This window comes from Macaca fascicularis, chromosome 1 (assembly GCF_037993035.2).
Source record: "Macaca fascicularis isolate 582-1 chromosome 1, T2T-MFA8v1.1".
Lineage (NCBI taxonomy): Eukaryota > Metazoa > Chordata > Mammalia > Primates > Cercopithecidae > Macaca > Macaca fascicularis.
In genome coordinates, this window is record NC_088375.1 from 13,125,946 (window position 1) to 13,145,408 (window position 19,463).

At 47.0% G+C, this 19,463-nt stretch overlaps 1 protein-coding gene and 1 long non-coding RNA gene across 2 annotated transcripts in view; one reads left to right on the plus strand and one right to left on the minus strand.

The window, feature by feature from the left end:
• NID1 (nidogen 1) overlaps positions 1 to 19,463 on the plus strand; it is a 95,227-nt gene that overhangs the window by 65,487 nt on the left and 10,277 nt on the right. Inside the window, exons 13-14 of the mRNA XM_005539724.4 lie at positions 11,895 to 12,122; positions 14,763 to 14,935. Coding sequence (XP_005539781.3) covers positions 11,895 to 12,122; positions 14,763 to 14,935 — 401 coding nt within the window. The remainder of the gene's footprint in view (positions 1 to 11,894; positions 12,123 to 14,762; positions 14,936 to 19,463) is intronic.
• On the minus strand, positions 14,853 to 16,831 carry LOC135970637 (uncharacterized). Its single transcript, XR_010586430.2, has 3 exons — positions 16,708 to 16,831; positions 15,193 to 15,292; positions 14,853 to 14,982 (listed from the first exon to the last, which is right to left on the minus strand). It is a non-coding gene; the product is annotated as an uncharacterized lncRNA (long non-coding RNA).

Here is a 19,463-nt window from a genome sequence, read left to right on the forward strand (position 1 = left end):
AATGAGATTTTATGTCAAAGTGTATGGCATTTGAATCATTTTGCAATCAGAAAAAACAGACAATTGGTTCAAATATCTTGAGAATTGTATCTTACAAAATTATGATCGTGTGTTGTTTATGCTTTCCAAAAGCATTACAATTTGCTTTTGAGATTTCCCAGCTCTCTCCCCATCCCCCGCCTATGTCTGGGCCTTCTCTTCCCTGGTCTCTGCTTACGTTTGTTTGTTTGTTTGTTTGTTTTTTGTTTTTTTGAGATGGAGTCTGTCTCTGTCACCCAGGCTGGAGTGCAGTGGTGCGATCTCGGCTCACTGCAACCTCCACCTCCCAGGTTCAAACAATTCTCCTGCCTCAGCCTTCCGAGTAGCTGAGACTATAGGCGCACGCCACTACGCCCAGCTAATTTTGTATTTTTTTTTTTTTTTTTTTGAGTTGGAGTCTTGCTCTGTCCCCCAGGCTGGAGTGCAGTGGCATGATCTCAGCTCACTGCAACCTCCGCCTCGTGGGTTCACACCATTCTCCTGCCTCAGCCTCCTGAGTAGCTGGGACTACAAGTGCCCACCACCGCGCCTGGCTAGTTTTTTGTATTTTTAGTAGAGACAGGGTTTCACCGTGGTCTGGATCTCCTGACCTTGTGATCCGCCCGCCTCAGCCTCCCAAAGTGCTGGGATTACAGGCGTGAACCACAATTTTGTATTTTTCATAGACATGGGGTTTCACCGTGTTGGTCAGGCTGGTCTCAAACTCCCAACCTCACTGATTTGCCCACCTCAGCCTCCCAAAGTGCTGGGATTACAGGCGTGAGCCACCGTGCCCGGCTCCATTCTTCTTATGTTTGATCCCACTCTCAGCACTGTCTTCCCAGCGTGATGCCCTGACAGCCCGGTCAATTTCCTAGGGCCTAGCTCTTCCAGCACCTTTAGTCTTTACCTTTTTTTTTTTTTTTTTTTTTTGAGACAGTCTTGCTCTGTCACCAAGGCTGGAGTGCAATGGCATGATCTCGGCCCACTGCAAGCTCCATTCTCCTGGTTCACGCCATTCTCCTGGCCTCAGTCTCCCGTGTAGCTGGGACTACAGGTGCCCACCACCACGCCCAGCTAATTTTTTCTATTTTTAGTAGAGACGAGGTTTCACCGTGTTAGCCAGGATGGTCTGGATCTCCTGACCTTGTGATCCACCGGCCTTGGCCTTCCAAAGTACTGGGATTGCAGGGGCGAACCACCACACCTGGCCTGGTCTTTAACTTAAAGTAAGAAAAACCCTCCCAGTTTTGCTGCTGTTTTTACATTGGCCTGCAGTGCCTTCTAGAGTGCCTGTTAGCGCTGGGGCTTGCCTGTTCCCACACCGTGAGATGCTTGCCGCTTTCCTCTGCTGTCTTCCACACAAAGATAACGGTTGGTGGTGTGTCCCTTCACCATTCCTTATCACTGTGTTGCTTTGCAAATGTCACCCATGGGCTATGGATTTTGTTATCTAGTTAATCCATCTGGAACTGGACTGTAAACAGTAGGCTCCCGCATTCTTCCAGAGTCTCTCATTCCCTCTCTTACCGCTGCAGTCGGCTTCCTTCCCCACCACAGCACCCAGACTGCTCTCGTAAAAGTCAGCAACGACCCTCCCTCTGTTAGATCTGAGGCCTCATTTCTTTTTCTTTTTTCTTTTTCTTTTTTTTTTTTTGGAACAGAATCTCACTCTGTCATTCAGGATGGAGTGCAGTGGTGCGATCTCTGCTCACTGCAACATCTGCCTCCTGGATTCTTGTGCCTCAGTCTCCTGAGTGGCTGGGATTACAGGTGTGTACCACCACACTTGGCTATTTTTGTCGTTGTTGTTTTTTGAGACAGGATCTCACTCTGTTGCCCAGGCTGGAGTGCAGTGGCGCCATCTCAGCTCACTGCAGCCTCTACCTCCCAGGTTCAAGCAATCCTCCTGCCTCAGCCTCCTGAGTAGCTGGGATTACAGGTGCTTGCCACCATGCCAGGCTAATTTTTGTATCTTTAGTAGAGGTGGGGTTTCACCATGTTGGCCAGGCTTGTCTCGAAATCCTGGCCTCAAGTGATCTGCCCACCTCTGCCTCCCAAAGTTTTGGGATTATAGGCGTGAGCCATCGTGTCTGGCCTGAGGCCTCATTTCTTGATAGCGCTTGGCACAGTTGGTCTCACCCTCCTTCCTGAAACACTTTCTTCATTTGGTATCGAGGACAACACACCTCGGGGCTTTCTGCAATTCCGGCTGGTGCATATCACTGCTGGTATGATCAGCCCCATCGAATGCATGAAGATATGTGGGTTAGAGAGACTAGATAATTTGTCCAAGGCATCCAACTAACTAGCAGCATAGTCAGGACCAATAGTTAAATGTTTCTTAAGCATCTCTTGTGTGCTTGTCACTGCACTTGACACGTGAACAGTAAAATGTCTCCACCCTGGACGAATCTGCACCGTAACTGGGCAGGAAAAGGGAATACTTGAAATTAGTAGTGAATAACTAGTAGTTGTCACTAGGAGTGATGACTAGCGGTGGGAAGCAGAGATGCAGGTGGGCTAGAAAAGCTGCGGAAAGCGAGAGAGGGAGGATTCCCACCCAGCCTTTTCGGCGGGTGAGATTTGAATAGGAGGCAGGGAGGAATAAGGAGGAGGAGGCGCAGTCAGGCAAATGGGGGAGTTGAGGTTGAGGAGGTTCCAAACCAGGCCACCCAAAGGCTTGAAAAGCTCCCGGTCTTGATGCCTGTGCCGCGTCTGACCGCCACCTCCTTCCCTTGTGAGTCTCACATGGCCTCATTTCCAAATCCACGGAGTCATCGTTGAGCCTGTGGTTCCTCCAGCCGTTCTTTTTCTTGAAGTCCTCTCTAACCTAACCCCAGGGAGCATGAAGTCAACCATCCTCACCAATGCCTGGAATTTCTTGACTTCCTATCCCTCTTCACTCTCAGGCTACAAAGCTCTTGCCTTAAGTCTGTTCAGCCACTGTGCATAGGCTGCTGTGACTGGGTGTGTTGGAGACACTGCAGATGTATTGCCTTGTTTTTTTGTTTGTTTTTTTTAGAGCCTCGCTCTGTTGCTCAGACTGGAGTGCAGTGGCGCGATCTCAGCTCACTGCAACCTCCGCCTGCCGGGTTCAAGTGATTCTCCCACCTCAGCCTCCCAAGTAGCTGGGATTACAGGCACATGCCACTGCGCCCAGCTGATTTTTGTATTTTTAGTAGATACAGGGTCTCACCATGTTAGCCAGGCTGTTCTCGAATGCCCTGCCTCAGGTGATCTGCCTGCCTCAGCTTCCCAGAGTGCTGGGATTACAGGCATGAACCACTGCGCCCAGCCTGATCTATCATCTTTAATGTCAGCCAAGCCCTTGACCAAGGCAGGTGTGTTGCTCTTCCTCTCTGTCCCATAGCAGCCTGTCCAGACCACGGCCAGCCACTTCTCCCACTGTGCCACTGACCAGGGCCCCCATCTTTCACCCTAGCCTGTACAGTCAAGGATTCTCCTATGTAGCCCTTGCAGGGCACCTGGCTGATGGCAGCTTTCACTAAATGCTTATAACACTAGTGAGTAAGTGCTTCACATGTCCATGGGACTCTTGACCTGAAGCATATGATGACTACCATGATTTTAAAAGCCTGCAGTGGTAGAATTTCGGGAGAGGGAGGCAGCCGGGAGCCAAGAGCTACTCCAGGAAGCAGGTGTGACAAAACTCAACAATGCAGTTTCACATCACGACAGAGGAGACTGCACACAGAGGAGCAGTGCGAGTTCTCTTCTGGTGCTGGTTTACGACCTTTCCGTTTTCCCTTCTTTGTTTGCCTTTTCCTAACTGTGAGTTCAGTGCCCCCCTGGCCATTCGTCTTCCTCTTCAGCCCTGTGAGAATGGGGGTAAATGTTGAGAAGGGACATGAAGAGAGTTCATAAGTAAAGAAGGCTGTCATCACCATTATTGTTATTGCTATCACTATTACTAGTGGTGTGGTTCTTAGTAGCCCTAGGAACATGAGGATGAAGACCATGTCAGATGGACATTGCCCCCTTGACTTGTAAATTCCCATTCTTGGAAATTTGGCACTCTTGCTTGGACTAACAAGTGTCTATTTGGCAGCAAATGAGATGGGGCTGTAAGCCAGCAAAATCTCAAAGCCAGGCTGGGCGCGGTGGCTCATGCCTGTAATCCCAGCACTTTGGGAGGCCAAGGCGGGCGAATCACGAGGTCAGGAGTTTGAGACCAGCCTGGTAAACATGGTGAAACCCCATCTTTACTAAAAATACAGAAAATTAGCTGGGCACAGTGGCAGGCGCCTGTAATCCCAGCTACTTGGGAGGCTGAGGCAGGAGAATTGCTTGAACCCGGGAGGTGGAGGTTGCAGTGAGCCAAGATTGCACCACTTCACTCCAGGCTGGGCGACAGTGAGATTCTGTCTCAAAAAAAAAAAAAAAAAATCTCAAAGCCAGCAGAGACCAGGGATGGTTCACTGCACCCGAATGACCTTGTCCAGAGATGTGTGTCCCCGAAGTGCATGCTCAGAGTCTGTGCAGGCCCTGGGAGTAGCTGTCCCTGCAGCGGGGCACAGACTCTGTGCAGGAAGATGCTGAATAAACAGCGCCTTCCCGAACAAGTTCCATTCTCAGTAGCCCATGGGTTCTCCCGTGGTTACATGTCATCTCTTCCCAGAGAGTCTTGACATCTGTGAGCATCTCCCCTCCCTCCACTCTATTGAGTCGATGAGCAGCTACAATGGTCATTTATTTGAATGAACACAGAGAAATCAATTTAATCAAGCAAGGGAATGGAATGCAAATCCAAAGTCAAGAATGTACCTTCTTCTTAGTTCTCCTTGTAAACCAAAAAGTATCTGAGACAGATTTCAATCAATTTAACAATTTATTTTGCCCAAGTTTAGGACATGCCTGTGACACAGCCTCAGGAGGTCCTGATGTCACGTGCCCAAGGTGGTCAGGCTACAGCTTGGTTTTATAGATCTCAGGGAGACATAAGACATCAATCAATACAGGTAAGATGTATGTTGGTTTGGTCCAGAAAGGTGGGACAACTGGGAGCCGAGCATAGGGTGGAGAGCTTCCAGGTCATAGGCAGATTCAAAGATTTCCTGATTGGCAATTGGTTGAGTTGTTATCTAAAGGTTGGAATCAATAGAAAGGAATGTCTGGATTATGACAAGGGCTTGTGGAGACCAAGGTTTAATCATGCAGATGAAGCCTCCAGGTAGCCGGCTTCAGGCAGAACAGATTGTAGATGTTTCTTATCAGACTTAAAGAGTCCGTTCTGTCAGGGTTTTTATTATTATTATTATTTTTTATTGAGACAGAGTCTTGCTCTGTCGCCCAGGCTAGAGTGCAGTGGCGCAATCTCCACTCACTGCAAACTCTACCCCCTGGGTTCAAGGGATTCTCGTGCCGCAGCCTCCCAAGTAGCTAGGATTACAGGTGCCCATCACCATGCCCAGCTAATTTTTGTATTTTTAGTAGAGATGGGGTCTCACCATGTTGGCCAGGCTGGTCTCGAAGTCCTGACCTCAAGTGATCCACCCGCCTTGGCCTCCCAAAGTGCTGGGATTACAGGCGAGAGCCACTGCATCTGGCCTGTTCTTTCAGTCTTAAGGTCCATGTTGACATTAATGGTAACGAGACATGGCCAACCCTCCCCCTCCTCTCATGGCCTGAAGTAGTTTCATAGGTTTACTTTGGGATGCCCTTGACTGAGAGGAGGGGTCCATTCAGATGGTTGGGGGACTTGGAATTTTATTTTTGGTTTACACTCTATTTCATTTTCCTCTCATTCTCTTTGTCCCCCCACCTTGAGAAAAGTCACCCCAGACTTCCTGCCATTCCGCAGATAAGTATCGGGTCTTGAATGCTTTCTTCCGTAGTAGCTCGAACTAGATGAGTAAGAAGCAGCTTGTCTGAGTCATCAATTTATCAACCAGAAACAAACTCAGGAAATGCGTCTTTAGCATCCCCACTACCCCCACCCCAACCAACAGGCCTTTCATGGAAAGTTTCCCATGGGCCCCCCCCCCCCCCGCCCCCGAGAGACTCAGCAGGGGGCTCTCCCTAGAGGCCCTGGGCTGCTCCCACTGTCTGCTGGCCCAGGAAGTCCACCGAGATCACAGCTTTTTATAAACACACTTGAGATTCTATTTCCTGAGTACAGTCGAGGTTCCCCCTCCTTTTTACAAGTTCAAGATACAGTACTTCGAAGTTCCACTGTAAATTCTAGATCCCTTGAGATTTTGTATGCTGGCCAAATACTTAGTTAGCACAACTCTGTCGGCCACATAAAGTGGAACAACCCTTACTGCCTGAAAAGGTTTGTTTGGTTGACAGCATACGGAATACCAGTTTTGTTTTCCAACTGGAAAAGCACCACCATATGCAGATGTGATTGGTAGGAAAATGGGTCTGTGGCTACACGGATAATTTTGGTGAATGTGCTAAGGTAATGTGCGTACATTGTTGTTCTTGTAACAGGTTCAGTGTGTGGGAGCTGTCCTGAGCACTGGCAATGTGGATGCCAGATGCCAGACCAGAATGGCGGGGGCTAGACCAGAAACCCAGAGACCTAGGTTCTCGTTAGAACTGAGCCACCAACCAGTGTTGTGGCCTGAAGGAGTCTCAACTTCTCTGAGTTTCAGTTTTCTCATTTGGTGTAAAAACTGCAGTTGCTTATCACGTAGTATTACTATGAGAATCAGATGAAATATATCTGTGAATGGAAACAGCTTATATGAAATCTCTAAAACCCTATGCCAACATAAAATTTTGTGCAAGTAAACACCTTTTACGTTCAAGAGTGAACAGAACCAGAAGTCTTTTTTTTTTTTTTTTTTTTTTTGAGACAGAGTTTTGCTCTTGTCACCCGGGCTAGAGTACAATGGCAAGATCTCGGGTCACTGCAACCTCTGCCTCCCGGGTTCAAGTGATTCTCCAGCCTCAGCCTCTGGAGTAGCTGGGATTACAGGCGGCCACCACCACACCCAGCTAATTTTTGTATTTTTAGTACAGAAGGGGTTTCTCCATGTTGGCCAGGCTGGTCTCAAACTCCTGACCTCAGGTGATCCACCTGCCTTAGCCTCCCAAAGTGCTGGGACTGCAGGCGTGAGCTACCATGCCTGGCCAGACATGTTTTATTCCAACCAGATGGCTTGCTTCTATCTTTGTTTGGTGCTTCCTACATCAAATGTTTTGTTTTGTTTTTTATATTAATTAGCCTCTGAGACAAAAGAAAAGCTTGCATGGTTTTCTCTTGCCGGGTTCAGCAAATACTTTCCTGGCATGCTAACTGCTTGTCACCATGGGAGCAACTGCAATAAGCAAGCCAACATGAGAACTGGCAACACAGACAAAGGTCCTTCAAACATTCGCTGGCAACACACTTGTGGAATGTCACCGTGTCTGCCTTTCGGGGATCCAGTCGCAAATGAACATCTGGGTGCAGAGCTCGAAATATCTCTGTGCACCTGTCTTGTCACCTCCCACTGACTCCTCAAACAGTCCTGTGAGATCTGTTATTACTGCCATCCCTGTTCCCCAGCTGCAGGAAGCACAGCTTAATCTGTATCATTGACACGTGCAAGGTGACACCAGAAGTCATGGAACTCAGGCCAGGTGTGGTGGCTCATACCTGTAATCCCAGCACTTTGGAAGGCCGAGGGGGGTGGATCACCTGAGGTCAGGAGTTCTAGACCAGCCTGGCCAACATAGTGAGACCCCGTCTCTACCAGAAAAATACAAAATTAGCCGGATGTGGTGGTGGGCACCTGTAGTCTCAGTTATTCGGGAGACTGAAACAGGAGAATCTCTTGAGCCCAGGAGGCAGAGGTTGCAGTGAGCATTTCACTCCAGCCTGTACAAGACAGAGCGAGACTGTAACTTAAAAAAAAAAAAAAGTAATGGAACTGAGAATCAAAAACATTCCCAGGTGCAAAATTCTGAGAAATATATAATATTCTAGTCTATGTGATTACAGCATGTTTTTATTATTAACATTTTAGCATATATTAATTAATGCACACATACATAAACATATATACAAATAAGTACATATTTCCCCTTAACATAACTAGTAATGCCCTAGAGCAGGGGTTGGCAACTACAGTCCCCATAGGCCAAATCTGGCCCACTGTTTGTTTTGTAAATAAAGTTTTATTGCGAAAGCCACACTCATTCATTGATGTATGAGACATGATTGCTTTCATGCTACAACCACAGAGTTGCATAGTTGTGACACAGACCTCATGGCCCACAAAGCCAAAAATATTTATTCTTCCTCTTAACAGGAAAAGTCAGTTGAGCCCTACCCTAGACCTACTCAACCACTATCTTCTACTCATCAAAAAAAGCACAGAGGAGGCTAGGCATGGTGGCTAATGCCTGTAGTCCCAGCACTTTGGGAGGCTGAGGCGGGCAGATCATCTGAGGTCAGGAGTTCAAGACCAGCCTGACCAACACGGTGAAACCCCATCTCTACTGAAAATACAAAATTAGCTGGGCATGGTGGCAAGCATCTGTAATATCAGCTACTCAGGAGGCTGAGGTAGGAGAATTGCTTGAACCCAGGAAGCAGAGGTTGTAGTGAGCTGAGATCGTGCCACTACACTGTAGCTTGGGCAACAAGAGCAAAACTCCATCTCAAAAAAAAAAAAAAGCACAGAAGACTGAGACAGGAAGATGACTTGAGTCCAGGAGTTGGAGGCCAGCCTGGGCAACATAGCAAGACCCTGCCACTTAAAAAAATACATAAAGTGGCCAGGCGTGGTGGCTCACACCTGTAATCCCAGCACTTTGGGAGGTCAAGATGGGTGGATCACTTGAGCTCAGTAGTTCGAGACCAGTCTGGGCAACCTAGTGAGACCCCATCTCTACTAACATTACAAAAAATTATCCAAATGTGGTGATACATGCCTGTAGTTCCACCTACTTGGGAGGCTGAGGTGGGAGGATTGCTTGAGCCTGGGAGGTGAAGGTTGCAATAAGCTGAGATTACACTACCACACTCCAGCCTGGGTGACAGAGTGAAATCCTGTCTCAAAAAAGGAAAAAAAAACAAAACAGAACAAAACAAAAAAAACCATGGAGTGAAAATGGACAGAATTAAAAGGAGAAATACAAATTATATATTTAAAGAAAAAGCACCTGGGCATTCCTTGGCTCTCCATGCCTTGTGGACGATCTCTTCTGTGTATCTGCTGTCTCCTGGTCTCCTCTGTCAAGGCAGCCACTCACTGACTTGCAAATGTGTGTTCAGTTGTTGACTTCCCTCCAGACTGTGAGCTCCCTGAAGGCAGGCGCTATGGGTTATTCCTGTGTGCATTCCCCCAGCACAGTCAAGTAGGTACTTCTTGGTTTTTTGGGTTTTTGTTTTGTTTTTTGGGAGACAGGGTCTTGCTCTGTCACCCAGGCTGGAGTGTAGTGGCATGAACATGGCTCATCGCAGCCTCAAACTCCTGGGCTCTACAGATCCTCCTGCCTCACCCTCCCAGGTAGCTGGGACCACAGGTGCATGCCACCACACCCAGATAAGTTTTTTATTTTTTGTAGAGATGGGTCTTGCTGTGTTGCCCAGGCTAGTCTTGAACTCCTGGGCTCAAGTGGTCCTCTCTCCTTGGTCTCCCAACGTGCTAGAATTACAGGTGTGAGCCACTGTGCCTGACCGAGTAGATGATTTTTGTCAGGGAGATAGACAAGGAACAGCTCCTTAGAGTCAGTGAGATACAGGTATGGTGTGAGCAAGCCCAGACCACCCTGGGAGGTCATAGAGGGGATTGGACTCAGCCTTGGGGAGTTGAACAGGCTTCCTGAAGGGAGTTAAGTGCCTAAGCTGATTTCTGAAGGATTAACCAGACAGGGAGAAGGAGAGTCACAAAAAGAATATCACGTGGAAAGGCCTGGGAGGGAGAGGCAACAAGACATGGATGAAGTATAGCTCTTAGCAGTCAGTGATGTGGAGAATGGGTACCTCCTGCCAGTGTCTGGACGTTGCTTTGTGTGGTCAATACTGCAGAGGTTACAACTCTGGACTGGTGACTGAACTCTAACCAGTGTGGAGTGCACTATGACTTGGAAGTTGTTTATTCCAGGCCACAGCTGCTTATTAGCAATTCCACAGCTTCAGAAGTACAGCTGTCCCTCAGTATCCACGGGGCATTGGTTCCTGAAGATACAAATCCACCGGTACTCAAGTCCCTGATATAAAATGGTATAGTATTTGCATATAACCTATGCACACCCTCCCATATACTTTAAATCATCTCTAGATTATTTATAATTCCTAATACAATGTAAATGCCATGTAAGAAGTTGTTATATCGTATTGTTTAGGAAATGATGACAAAAAAAGAAATTTGTTCATGTTCAGTACAAATGCAACCATCCTTTTTATTTTTCCAAATATTTTCGATCTGTGGTTGGTTGAATCCACAAATGTGGAACCCATGGATATGGAGTGTTCACTGTATTTCCCTGTCTTAAGATCTGAGTTGTACAGTTTAGAGGTCAATTTTCATGCCAAAAAGCAGGACATAAATAAAGGAAAACATACAAGTGTTGGTAAACGCACTTGGTGGTATCTGGTCCCTGAAATCTTTGGCCTTGACTTGTCGGTTATCAAGAAGCTTGAGATGCCAGCATGGCCAACATGGTGAAACCCCGTCTCTACTAAAAATATAAAAATCAGCCAGATGTGGTGGCACTTGCCTGTAATCCCAGCTATGCAGGAGCCTAGGGCAGGGCAATCGCTTGAACCTGGGAGGCATAGGTTGCAGTGAGTCGAGATCACGCCACTGCACTCCAGCCTGGGCAACGGAGTGAGACTCCATTTCAAAAAAAAAAAAAAAAAGAAACTTGAGATGATAAAAATGACACATTTAGAAAAAACAGAACAAAAAAATTTCTTAAAATAAAACCCAGTGATATTCATCACTGGGTAAGCAAAATATGATCTGTCCCTACAATACAATATTATTCAGCCATGAATATGAAGCAGGTTCTAATACATGCTACCACTTGGATAAAGCTTGAGAACATTCTGCTAAGTGAAAGACGCCAGACACAAATGTCACATGTTATATGATTTTGTGTATACGAAATGCCCAGGATAGGTAAATGTGCAGAGACAGACTGTAGATTGATGGTTGCCAGGGGCTGGGAAGAAGGGGGAAACGGGGATCAACTGCTTAATGCATATCGGCTTCCTTTTGGGGTGATGAAAATGTTTCAGAACTAGGTAGAGGCTGGTGGTTACTCAGCATGGTGAATGCACTAAATACCATTGAATTGTTTACTTAAAAATGGTTTACTCAGCAGGGTGCAGTGGCTCATGCCTGTAATCCCAGTACTTTGGGAGGCCGAGGCGGGTGGATCACCTGAGGCCAGGAGTTCAAGACCAGCCTGGCAACATGGTGAAACCCTGTCTCTACTAATAATACAAAATTAGCTGGGCGTGGTGGCAGGCGCCTGTAATCCCAGCTACTCAGGAAGCTGAGGCAGGATAATCACTTGAACCCAGGAGGTGGAGGTTTGAGTGAGCAGAGATCGTGCCGCTGCACTCCAGCCTGGGTAACAGGAGAGAAACTCTATCTCAAAAAAACAAAAAAAGGTTCACTTTATGTTCTATCAATTTGCTTCAATTCTTTTTGCCTCAATTAAAAAAAAATGTTTTAAAAGGAACTACCTAGGAGTAAGAAGGAGATGTAAATATAATTTTGTTGACAGTTAAACCTATTCAATAATAATGATGTTTTTGCATTTTGAAAAATTGATGAAACAAAACCCAGTGATACACAGGCAGCCCTCGTGGTTCTGAGCGAGCTGCGGGGACTCCTGCAGCCCCGCCAGGGAGCACTGACGGATGACGCACCTGACAGCTTTCCTGTCTGTTTCTCTGATAGAGGTGGAGAAAACCCGGTGCCAGCATGAGCGAGAACACATTCTCGGGGCAGCGGGGGCGGCGGACACACAGCGACCCATTCCTCCAGGGCTGTTCGTTCCTGAGTGCGATGCGCACGGGCACTACGCGCCCACCCAGTGCCACGGCAGCACCGGCTACTGCTGGTGCGTGGATCGCGACGGCCGCGAGGTGGAGGGCACCAGGACCAGGCCCGGGATGACGCCCCCGTGTAAGTGGGTGCAGGCCGTGCTTGGGCGTGTGCCTGAGAAGGACCTCGGGGACCAGAATTGCTGAACACGCACTTGGCTCTTCTGCTGCGCTAAAGCTTGAACTGTTCCACTGGCTCCAGCCCCACCCCCTCCCTCTGCACCCGTCTTGCCTCTCACCCCGCTCCTCCCCATGCTTCCTCTCCTCCTCACACTCTCTGTCCTCTTACCCTCTTCTTTCTCTTTCCGCATCCAACACACACACATGTATAGGGTGTAAATACCCAGTGGGGCCTGCCACAGCAGTACCCTTAATGGTAGCAGAGCGGCTGTGTGTGCTCCGGGCCTCCCAGAGGAACTCTTTGCCGAGGGAGGCTGGAGGTGGAATATTCCTGCTCTGGGATATGGCAGGGACGGTGGCGACCAACCTGAACGTCTTCCCCAGGGCTCGTGTCCTAGGCAGTGGGACCTGTTCAGACCCTTGCAACCCTTGCCTCCTTCAATCGTGCCCTAGGGCCTTTAGCTACTTGGGTTGATTTTTCAATCCAAGGAGCAAACAGCCACAAAGCTTTCTGCGTGAGCTGGTTTTAAGACCATCACCGGAGGCAGTGGGAAGTTGCTGTCCTAGGGGCCAGGGGCCCTGTGTGAGGCCCAGCCTGGTGGCTGTGTGACTCTGGACAGACACCTTCCCCTGCCTCAGCGTCCTCAGTCTCAGCCTAAGACATGAGGCAGAATAACCCTGAGAGTGATTCCCAGCTCTAAAATTCTGCTTCTGTTGCAAATGTAGAAACTGGTTATTGTTACAAATTATCAAAAACCAATATAATAAATCTTTGAATCTCCACTCACAATTTAGCTAAAAATCATAGATTGATCTCCTATCAGATATTTCCCCAAAGCTGCTAATAAACAGTAAAACAATTACTCAGAAACTTCACTCATTCACGCAGCCAACATTCACTGAGGGGCAGTGCTGTGGTGGGTGCTAGGATATCCAGAGGAAAGTCACGGTGCTGGGCGCCCAAGAAGCGGAAAGGACGGTGAATAAACAGGAACAGTGTAGGGAGATGAGCTTTAGGAGAGGGTGGACAGCGACCAGGGAGCCGAGGAGGAATCCTGGCTTGTGTGGGGCGATGGGCTCATGGGTGAGGCTTTCCAGAAGCAACACTACGTGAGCCACGTTTCTAAGCCTGCGTATTGGTCGTGAGGGCAACGAGGAGCCTGGGATGGGTTTGGAGCAGGTGCCCATGTGAAGCAGGGTTTAGGTTTAGAGTATCACTGGCTGGGGGTAGAAGCTGAGAGGCAGGCATGACAGTCCCTGGCAGGGGGGAGGTGAAGGCTGTTGCACTAATGATGAATCCAGGTGAGAAACGGATGGATTTCAGAGATATGAAAGAGGTCATCCAGATTGGTTTATGTCACCGATTGGGTGTAATAGGCAAGACAGACAAGAGAAAGTGACCTTGGGGACAACCTTGTCCAGCTCTCACTGTAGAGAGCAGGAGACCAGGCCCTGGAAGATGCATGCCCTGTGCACACAGCGAGTGAGTGGGCGGGGCCCGGACAGGGCTCAGGTCTCCAGACACCCCGATCAGCCCTCTTAGCCCTCCTTACTCTGCAGCACAGCTGTGTGTCCCTCCTGGGACATTGTCTTGTCAAGTGAATCAAGGAGCTGGCCAGGGTTTGAGGTCAGCAGATGAAAAGGCAAGCCTGACTCTGAGGGAAAAGGAGCCCCTGGCCATGATTTTGTTCTTGAAAGCCCATAAACATCATGCTCTTGCTTGTCAGGCCCCAGTCTGTCCATCCCTGTGGCACCGGGACAGAGTGCACTGCATGGGGCAAGCTCATTCTGATAGGCTCCTCCAGCATGAAAAAGCTCAATAGCTTGCACTAGAGCATGGCTCCCTGTGGGCAGGGAGTTCAGGGATGCTGTTTTTGCTGTTGTGCTATCACTGGTGCTGCCGGTGCTGCTGGTGCTGCTGGTGCTGCTCTTACTTGCTTCACTCCTCTAGCACCAGTGCCCAAAGCAGAGCATACTGTAGCCAAGCTTTTCTATTACAAGGGAGGCCGGCCGGGCACGGTGGCTCACACCTGTAATCCCAGCACTTTGGGAGACCTAGGTGAGCAGATCACTTGAGGTCAGGAGTTTGAAACCAGCCTGGCTAACATGGTGAAACCCTGTCTCTACTAAAAACACAAAAATTAACTGGGTATGATGGTGCGTGGCTGTAATCCCAGCTACTCAGGAGGCTGAGGCACAAGAATCGCTTGAATCAGGCAGGCAGAGGTTGCACTGAGCCGAGATTGCACCACTGCACTCCAGCCTGAGTGACAGAGCAAGACTCCATCTCAAAAAAAAAAAAAAAAAAAAAAAAAAAAAAAAAAAAAAAGAGGGAGGCCAAGCCTTTTTTTTCACATGACCTTTAACGCTTTGTATTACCTTCTTCATCAGTGCCCTTTGACTGAGGGCTTTCTTCTGGTGCTTTCAGCTATAAAATGGGCAATGTGTGGCTGTGGCAGTTTGTGGTGCCATGAAGGTGATATGACCTGATGTGTGGGTGTGTGTATGTGTGTGCATGCTGCGTATGTGTGGGGGTGTGTGTGTGCATTTGTGGGTTTCTGGTGCACACGGGCCTCGCTCACTGACCCCCTCTGCCATGCAGGCCTGAGTACAGTGGCTCCCCCGATTCACCAAGGACCCGCAGTGCCTACTGCCGTGATCCCCTTGCCCCCCGGGACCCATTTACTCTTTGCCCAGACCGGGAAGATTGAGCGCCTGCCCCTGGAGGGAAATACCATGAGGAAGACAGAAGCAAAGGCATTCCTTCATGTCCCGGTGAGTGCTGGCTGATTGCACCTGGTGACGGCTCCTGCTTCAGTGACCTGGAGAAACAAGCAGGACGAGGTCAGACCAGAACCCCAGGCTCAACCCCTGGAACCATGGGTGCTCATTCCATGTGGGCCCAGGTGACCATCTCTAGATGGGGCCACTGTATTGCTGAGCTGCCCATGAGGCTCACAGTAAGATGGGCACAGATGTGGGAAGGCCTTCCAGAGCTACCCCTTGGTGGTGGCTTCACGCTAATTTCGTACCTTGTTCGTGTGCATCTGCTGGCTTGATCTTTCCATTCCTGCCAAATTCATGGTGATTCATCTTTCAGCAGCTGCTCAATTCGAGAGCCTCATATCTGCCCTGAGGTAGCAACAAGCATTGGAGTTTTTAGAGGCTTTCAAAGCTTCAGGATGCATTTTGTGATTTAGGGACTTCTTTTCCCATTAGATAGAGGTTGGGCAATTCAGAAAAGTCATTCTGTTTTATCTGATCCTGACTCCTGCCAAGAAACCAAACCTGAGACCTGCAGGCTTCCACTACAAGGCTGAGTCAGAGTTTTTGGAGCAGTGGGAGGGGCTATGAGGGTCCCATGAGGAGTGAAGGAGAGGGAGGGTCTGAGATCATTGGCGCTTGTAAAAGAAAGTCCAGCAGAAAGCCCTATCATTCCTCACTGGGGGCACAAAGTCTGCTTGAAAATTCTTGGTAAAGATGCTACTTGGGCCATCTTGTCTGCCACAGGCCCAGCTTCCAGTTTTTCTTCTCTTCCTCCTTTCTCTACCCATTGTGTTTTCTTCTTTTTCTACTTACTCTTCCTGAATTGATCTCCACTTCATAGATGCCACACATAGCCACATCCCTTCTTTGGGACCAGGGAGGAAATATCAGCAAAAAAGTATCCAAAATAAAAATACTTCTCAAAAGCCTCTTGCAAAGAAGTCTTTATGAGATTCATGTCCTTTTCCTACACAAAGCCCTCAGATGGGTTCCCCCTTCACTCAGAATAAAATCCAGTCCTTTGCATGGCCCTCAAAGCCGTATAGGATCTGGCCTCTTGTTCTCTCTCCCACCCTGTTCCCTACCACTCTCACCTCACTCACTGACTTCAACCCTCTGGCCCTCTGGCTGGTCTTTGAACACACCAGGCACATCTCTGTCTCAGGGCCTTTGCACTTGCAGTTCCCCCGCCTGACAATTGCACAGTTCACTGCCTTACTTCATGCAAATTTCTGCCAAAGCATCATCTCTCAGAGAGGCCTGTCCTGATCCCCCTGTCCAGACAGCAGCCACCACTGCTCTCTAGCTCTTTATGCTGCTTTGTGTTTCATCAGAGCTCTTGGCACTATGTGATGCATTAAATACCCATATTTGTGTTGTGTATCTGACATGTATCTTTCTATTAAAATATCAGCACCACAAGAGAGGAACTGTTCATTTCTTTCATGGAGGTGTTGGTTTCATGTAGTATTTCTAGACTCAAAACTGTGCTTGGCATATAGGAAGCACTCAAAAAAAGATTTGCCAAACAAATGCATACATGATCATTGTATTCATCTATTGCCTTGCTGAACATGTAAACCCCTTGAAGATCATCTGTGTCATTTCCATCTCCAGCACATGCTCTCAGGTAATAGGAATGGGTTAAATTCCCTGTGAAAGACAGTCTTTCCCAAGACCAAGGGGAGAGGCTAAATGTCATGTGAGGCAATAAAAAGCAGATAATTTACAGCCTGGGCAACAGGGAGAAACCCCATCTCTACTAAAAATACAAAAATTACCTGGGCATGGTGGTGCATGCCTGTAATTCCAGCTACTTGGGAGGCTGAGGCACAAGAATTGCTTGAACCTGGGAGGCAGAGGTTGCAGTGAGCTGAGATCCTGGGCAACAGAACGAGATTCTTGTCTCAAAAAAACAAAACAAAACAAAACAAAACAAAAACCCCAGATAATTATTTAACTGGGATAGGTGGAAGGGGGAATGCTGAAATAACAGGATAAACATTCACCATCTTTTGGAAAACTGTTTAAAGTGGTATTAAGTATATAAACAATGTTATGCAACTATCACCTCCATTCATCTGCAGAACTTTCTCATCATCCCAAACTGAAGCTATTAAACAATACCTCCCATTCTCCCTCCACCCATGTCCTAGCCCCTGGCAGCCACCATTCTACTTACTGTCCCTATACATTTGACTTTTCTGAGTACCTCCTAGAAGCAGAATCATACAGTATTTGTCATTTGTGTCTGGCATATTTCACTTAGCACGATGTCCTCAGGTTCATCCATACTGTAGCATGTGTCAGAATTTCTTTTTTAAGACTGAAAAACATTGCATTGTATGGATGCCATATTTTGTTTATTTATTCATCTATCAGCAGTTGCTTCCACCTTCTGGCTTTTGCAAATAATGCTGCTATGAACACAGGTATACAAATATCTGTTCAAGTCCCTGCTTTAACTTCTTTTCGATATATACACCAAAGTGGAATTGCTGGATCATACGGTAATTCTGTATTTAATTTTTTGAGGAACAACCATACTGTTTTCCACAGTGGTTGTACCATTTTACATACCCACCAGCAGAGCACAAGGGTTTAAATTCCTCCATATCCTTACCAAAACTTGTTGGCTGTTTTTGTTTTTTAATGATAGCCGTTGTAACGGATGTGAAGTGGTTTTGATTTGCATTTTCCTAATAATTTATAACATTGAACATCTTTTCACATACTTAATGGCCACTTGTATATCTTCTTTGGAGAAATGTCTACTTAAATCCTTTTGTCTGTTTTTTGATTTGTTCTTTTGTTGTTGTTGAGTTGTGGGAATTCTTTATATATTCTGGATATTAACTCTTTAAAAGATACATGATTTGCAATATTTTCTCACATTCCATGGTTGTCTTTTCAGTCTCTTGATTATGTCCTATGATGCACAGAAATTTTTAATTTTGATGTAGTCCAATTTACCTATTTTTTCTTTTGTTGCCTGTGCTTTTGGTATCATATCCAAGAAATTGTTGCCAAATCCAATGTCATGAGGCTTTCCCCCTGGTTTTCGTCTAAGAGTTTTATAAGTTTGCTCTTACATTTAGGTCTTTGATTCATTTTGAGTAAATTTTTGTATGTGGTGTGAGGTAAGGGTCACTGTCCTTTTTGACTTGATCCCTTGAGGAGGAAGTAAGTGCTCATCCTCCTGATTTTCCCAGTAAAAGATCATCCTGGTCCACCACTTCCTTGTTCCTGAGACCTTCCCTGCTGAGTCCTTCCCTGGCTTCGTAATGCCTAATATTGTGACCACAACCAAGCACCCACTCCCAGTGTTTCTTGTAACTGAACAATTCAGTGTTTACAGGCTATTGATAGAATCAAACCTCACCACATGCTGAGATCATACAGCCCGGCAGCTTCTTCCTGAGCCTCTCATGGGCAGCATCCAAAGAAAGGAACTCCAGTGAGGAGAGAAAAGTTTGTGCTTCTATTTTGTTTTTGAGTTTTTATTTTGAAGTAATCAGAGCCACAGGAAGTTGGAAAGGTATACAGAGAGGTCCTGTGTACCTTTCACCTGGTTTCTCCCAATGGCTAAATTTTACAGAAGTATGAATCCCTATTGTTTTAAAATATTTTAATTTGCAAAAGATCTCGACAAGGCTTTGCCAAATCAACCTATAGGCAGATGACTTGTTTTGAGCTGGTTGCTTTAAATAATTTAAGTAACTCAGTGTTCTTTCTAGGTTGGAGTCTTGTCTAAATATCACCATAGTTCTTCACACATAATGAGCACCTAATAAATACTCGTTAATGAGTTACTGGCAGGTAATTGATTTGCCTCTTCTGAGGAGAGGCTGGCTTACTCAGAGCTAACTGTCAGTGGCTTTTCAAACCGAAATATAGCCCAGTAGGTTTTCACGAAACTCAAATCACATGTAAAACGTTACTCAACTTCACTTCCTCTGGTCCTTTTCTGTCTCACTTTTGTAAGAACCAATGTGTGGAAAAGGACGCTGGGCATGTTTGCTGAAGGAAATGTTTTCTTTCCTTAATGCTGTGGAGGGCCAGAGAAGTTGATGAGCATGTTTGCTGAAGGAAATGTTCTCTTTCCTTAGTACCACGGAAGGCCAGAGAAGTTGATGGGCCTGGGATGCTGTGAAGGAGGTACCCATAGTTGGGGCCTGAGCATTTGGTTGCGATGGTTTGAGAGAGTGAATATCTTAAAAGTGCACAGCATTGTCTGGGCACACTGGCTTACGTCTATAATCTCAGGACTTTGGGAGGCCCAGGCAGGTGGATCAGTTGAGCCCAGGAGTTCGAGACCAGCCTGGGCAACATAGTGAGACCTTATCTCTACAAAAAATAGAAAAATTAACTAGGTGTGGTGGCACATGTCTGTAGTCCCAGCTATAATTTAAATGTATATTGTTTACATTTAACCTTATCTATCCCTTCATTTATTTGGATCTTTTATAGTTTCATGCTGCAATATTGTATAGTATTCAGTGTGGAATCTTGCATATTTAAAAATATTTATCCTTAC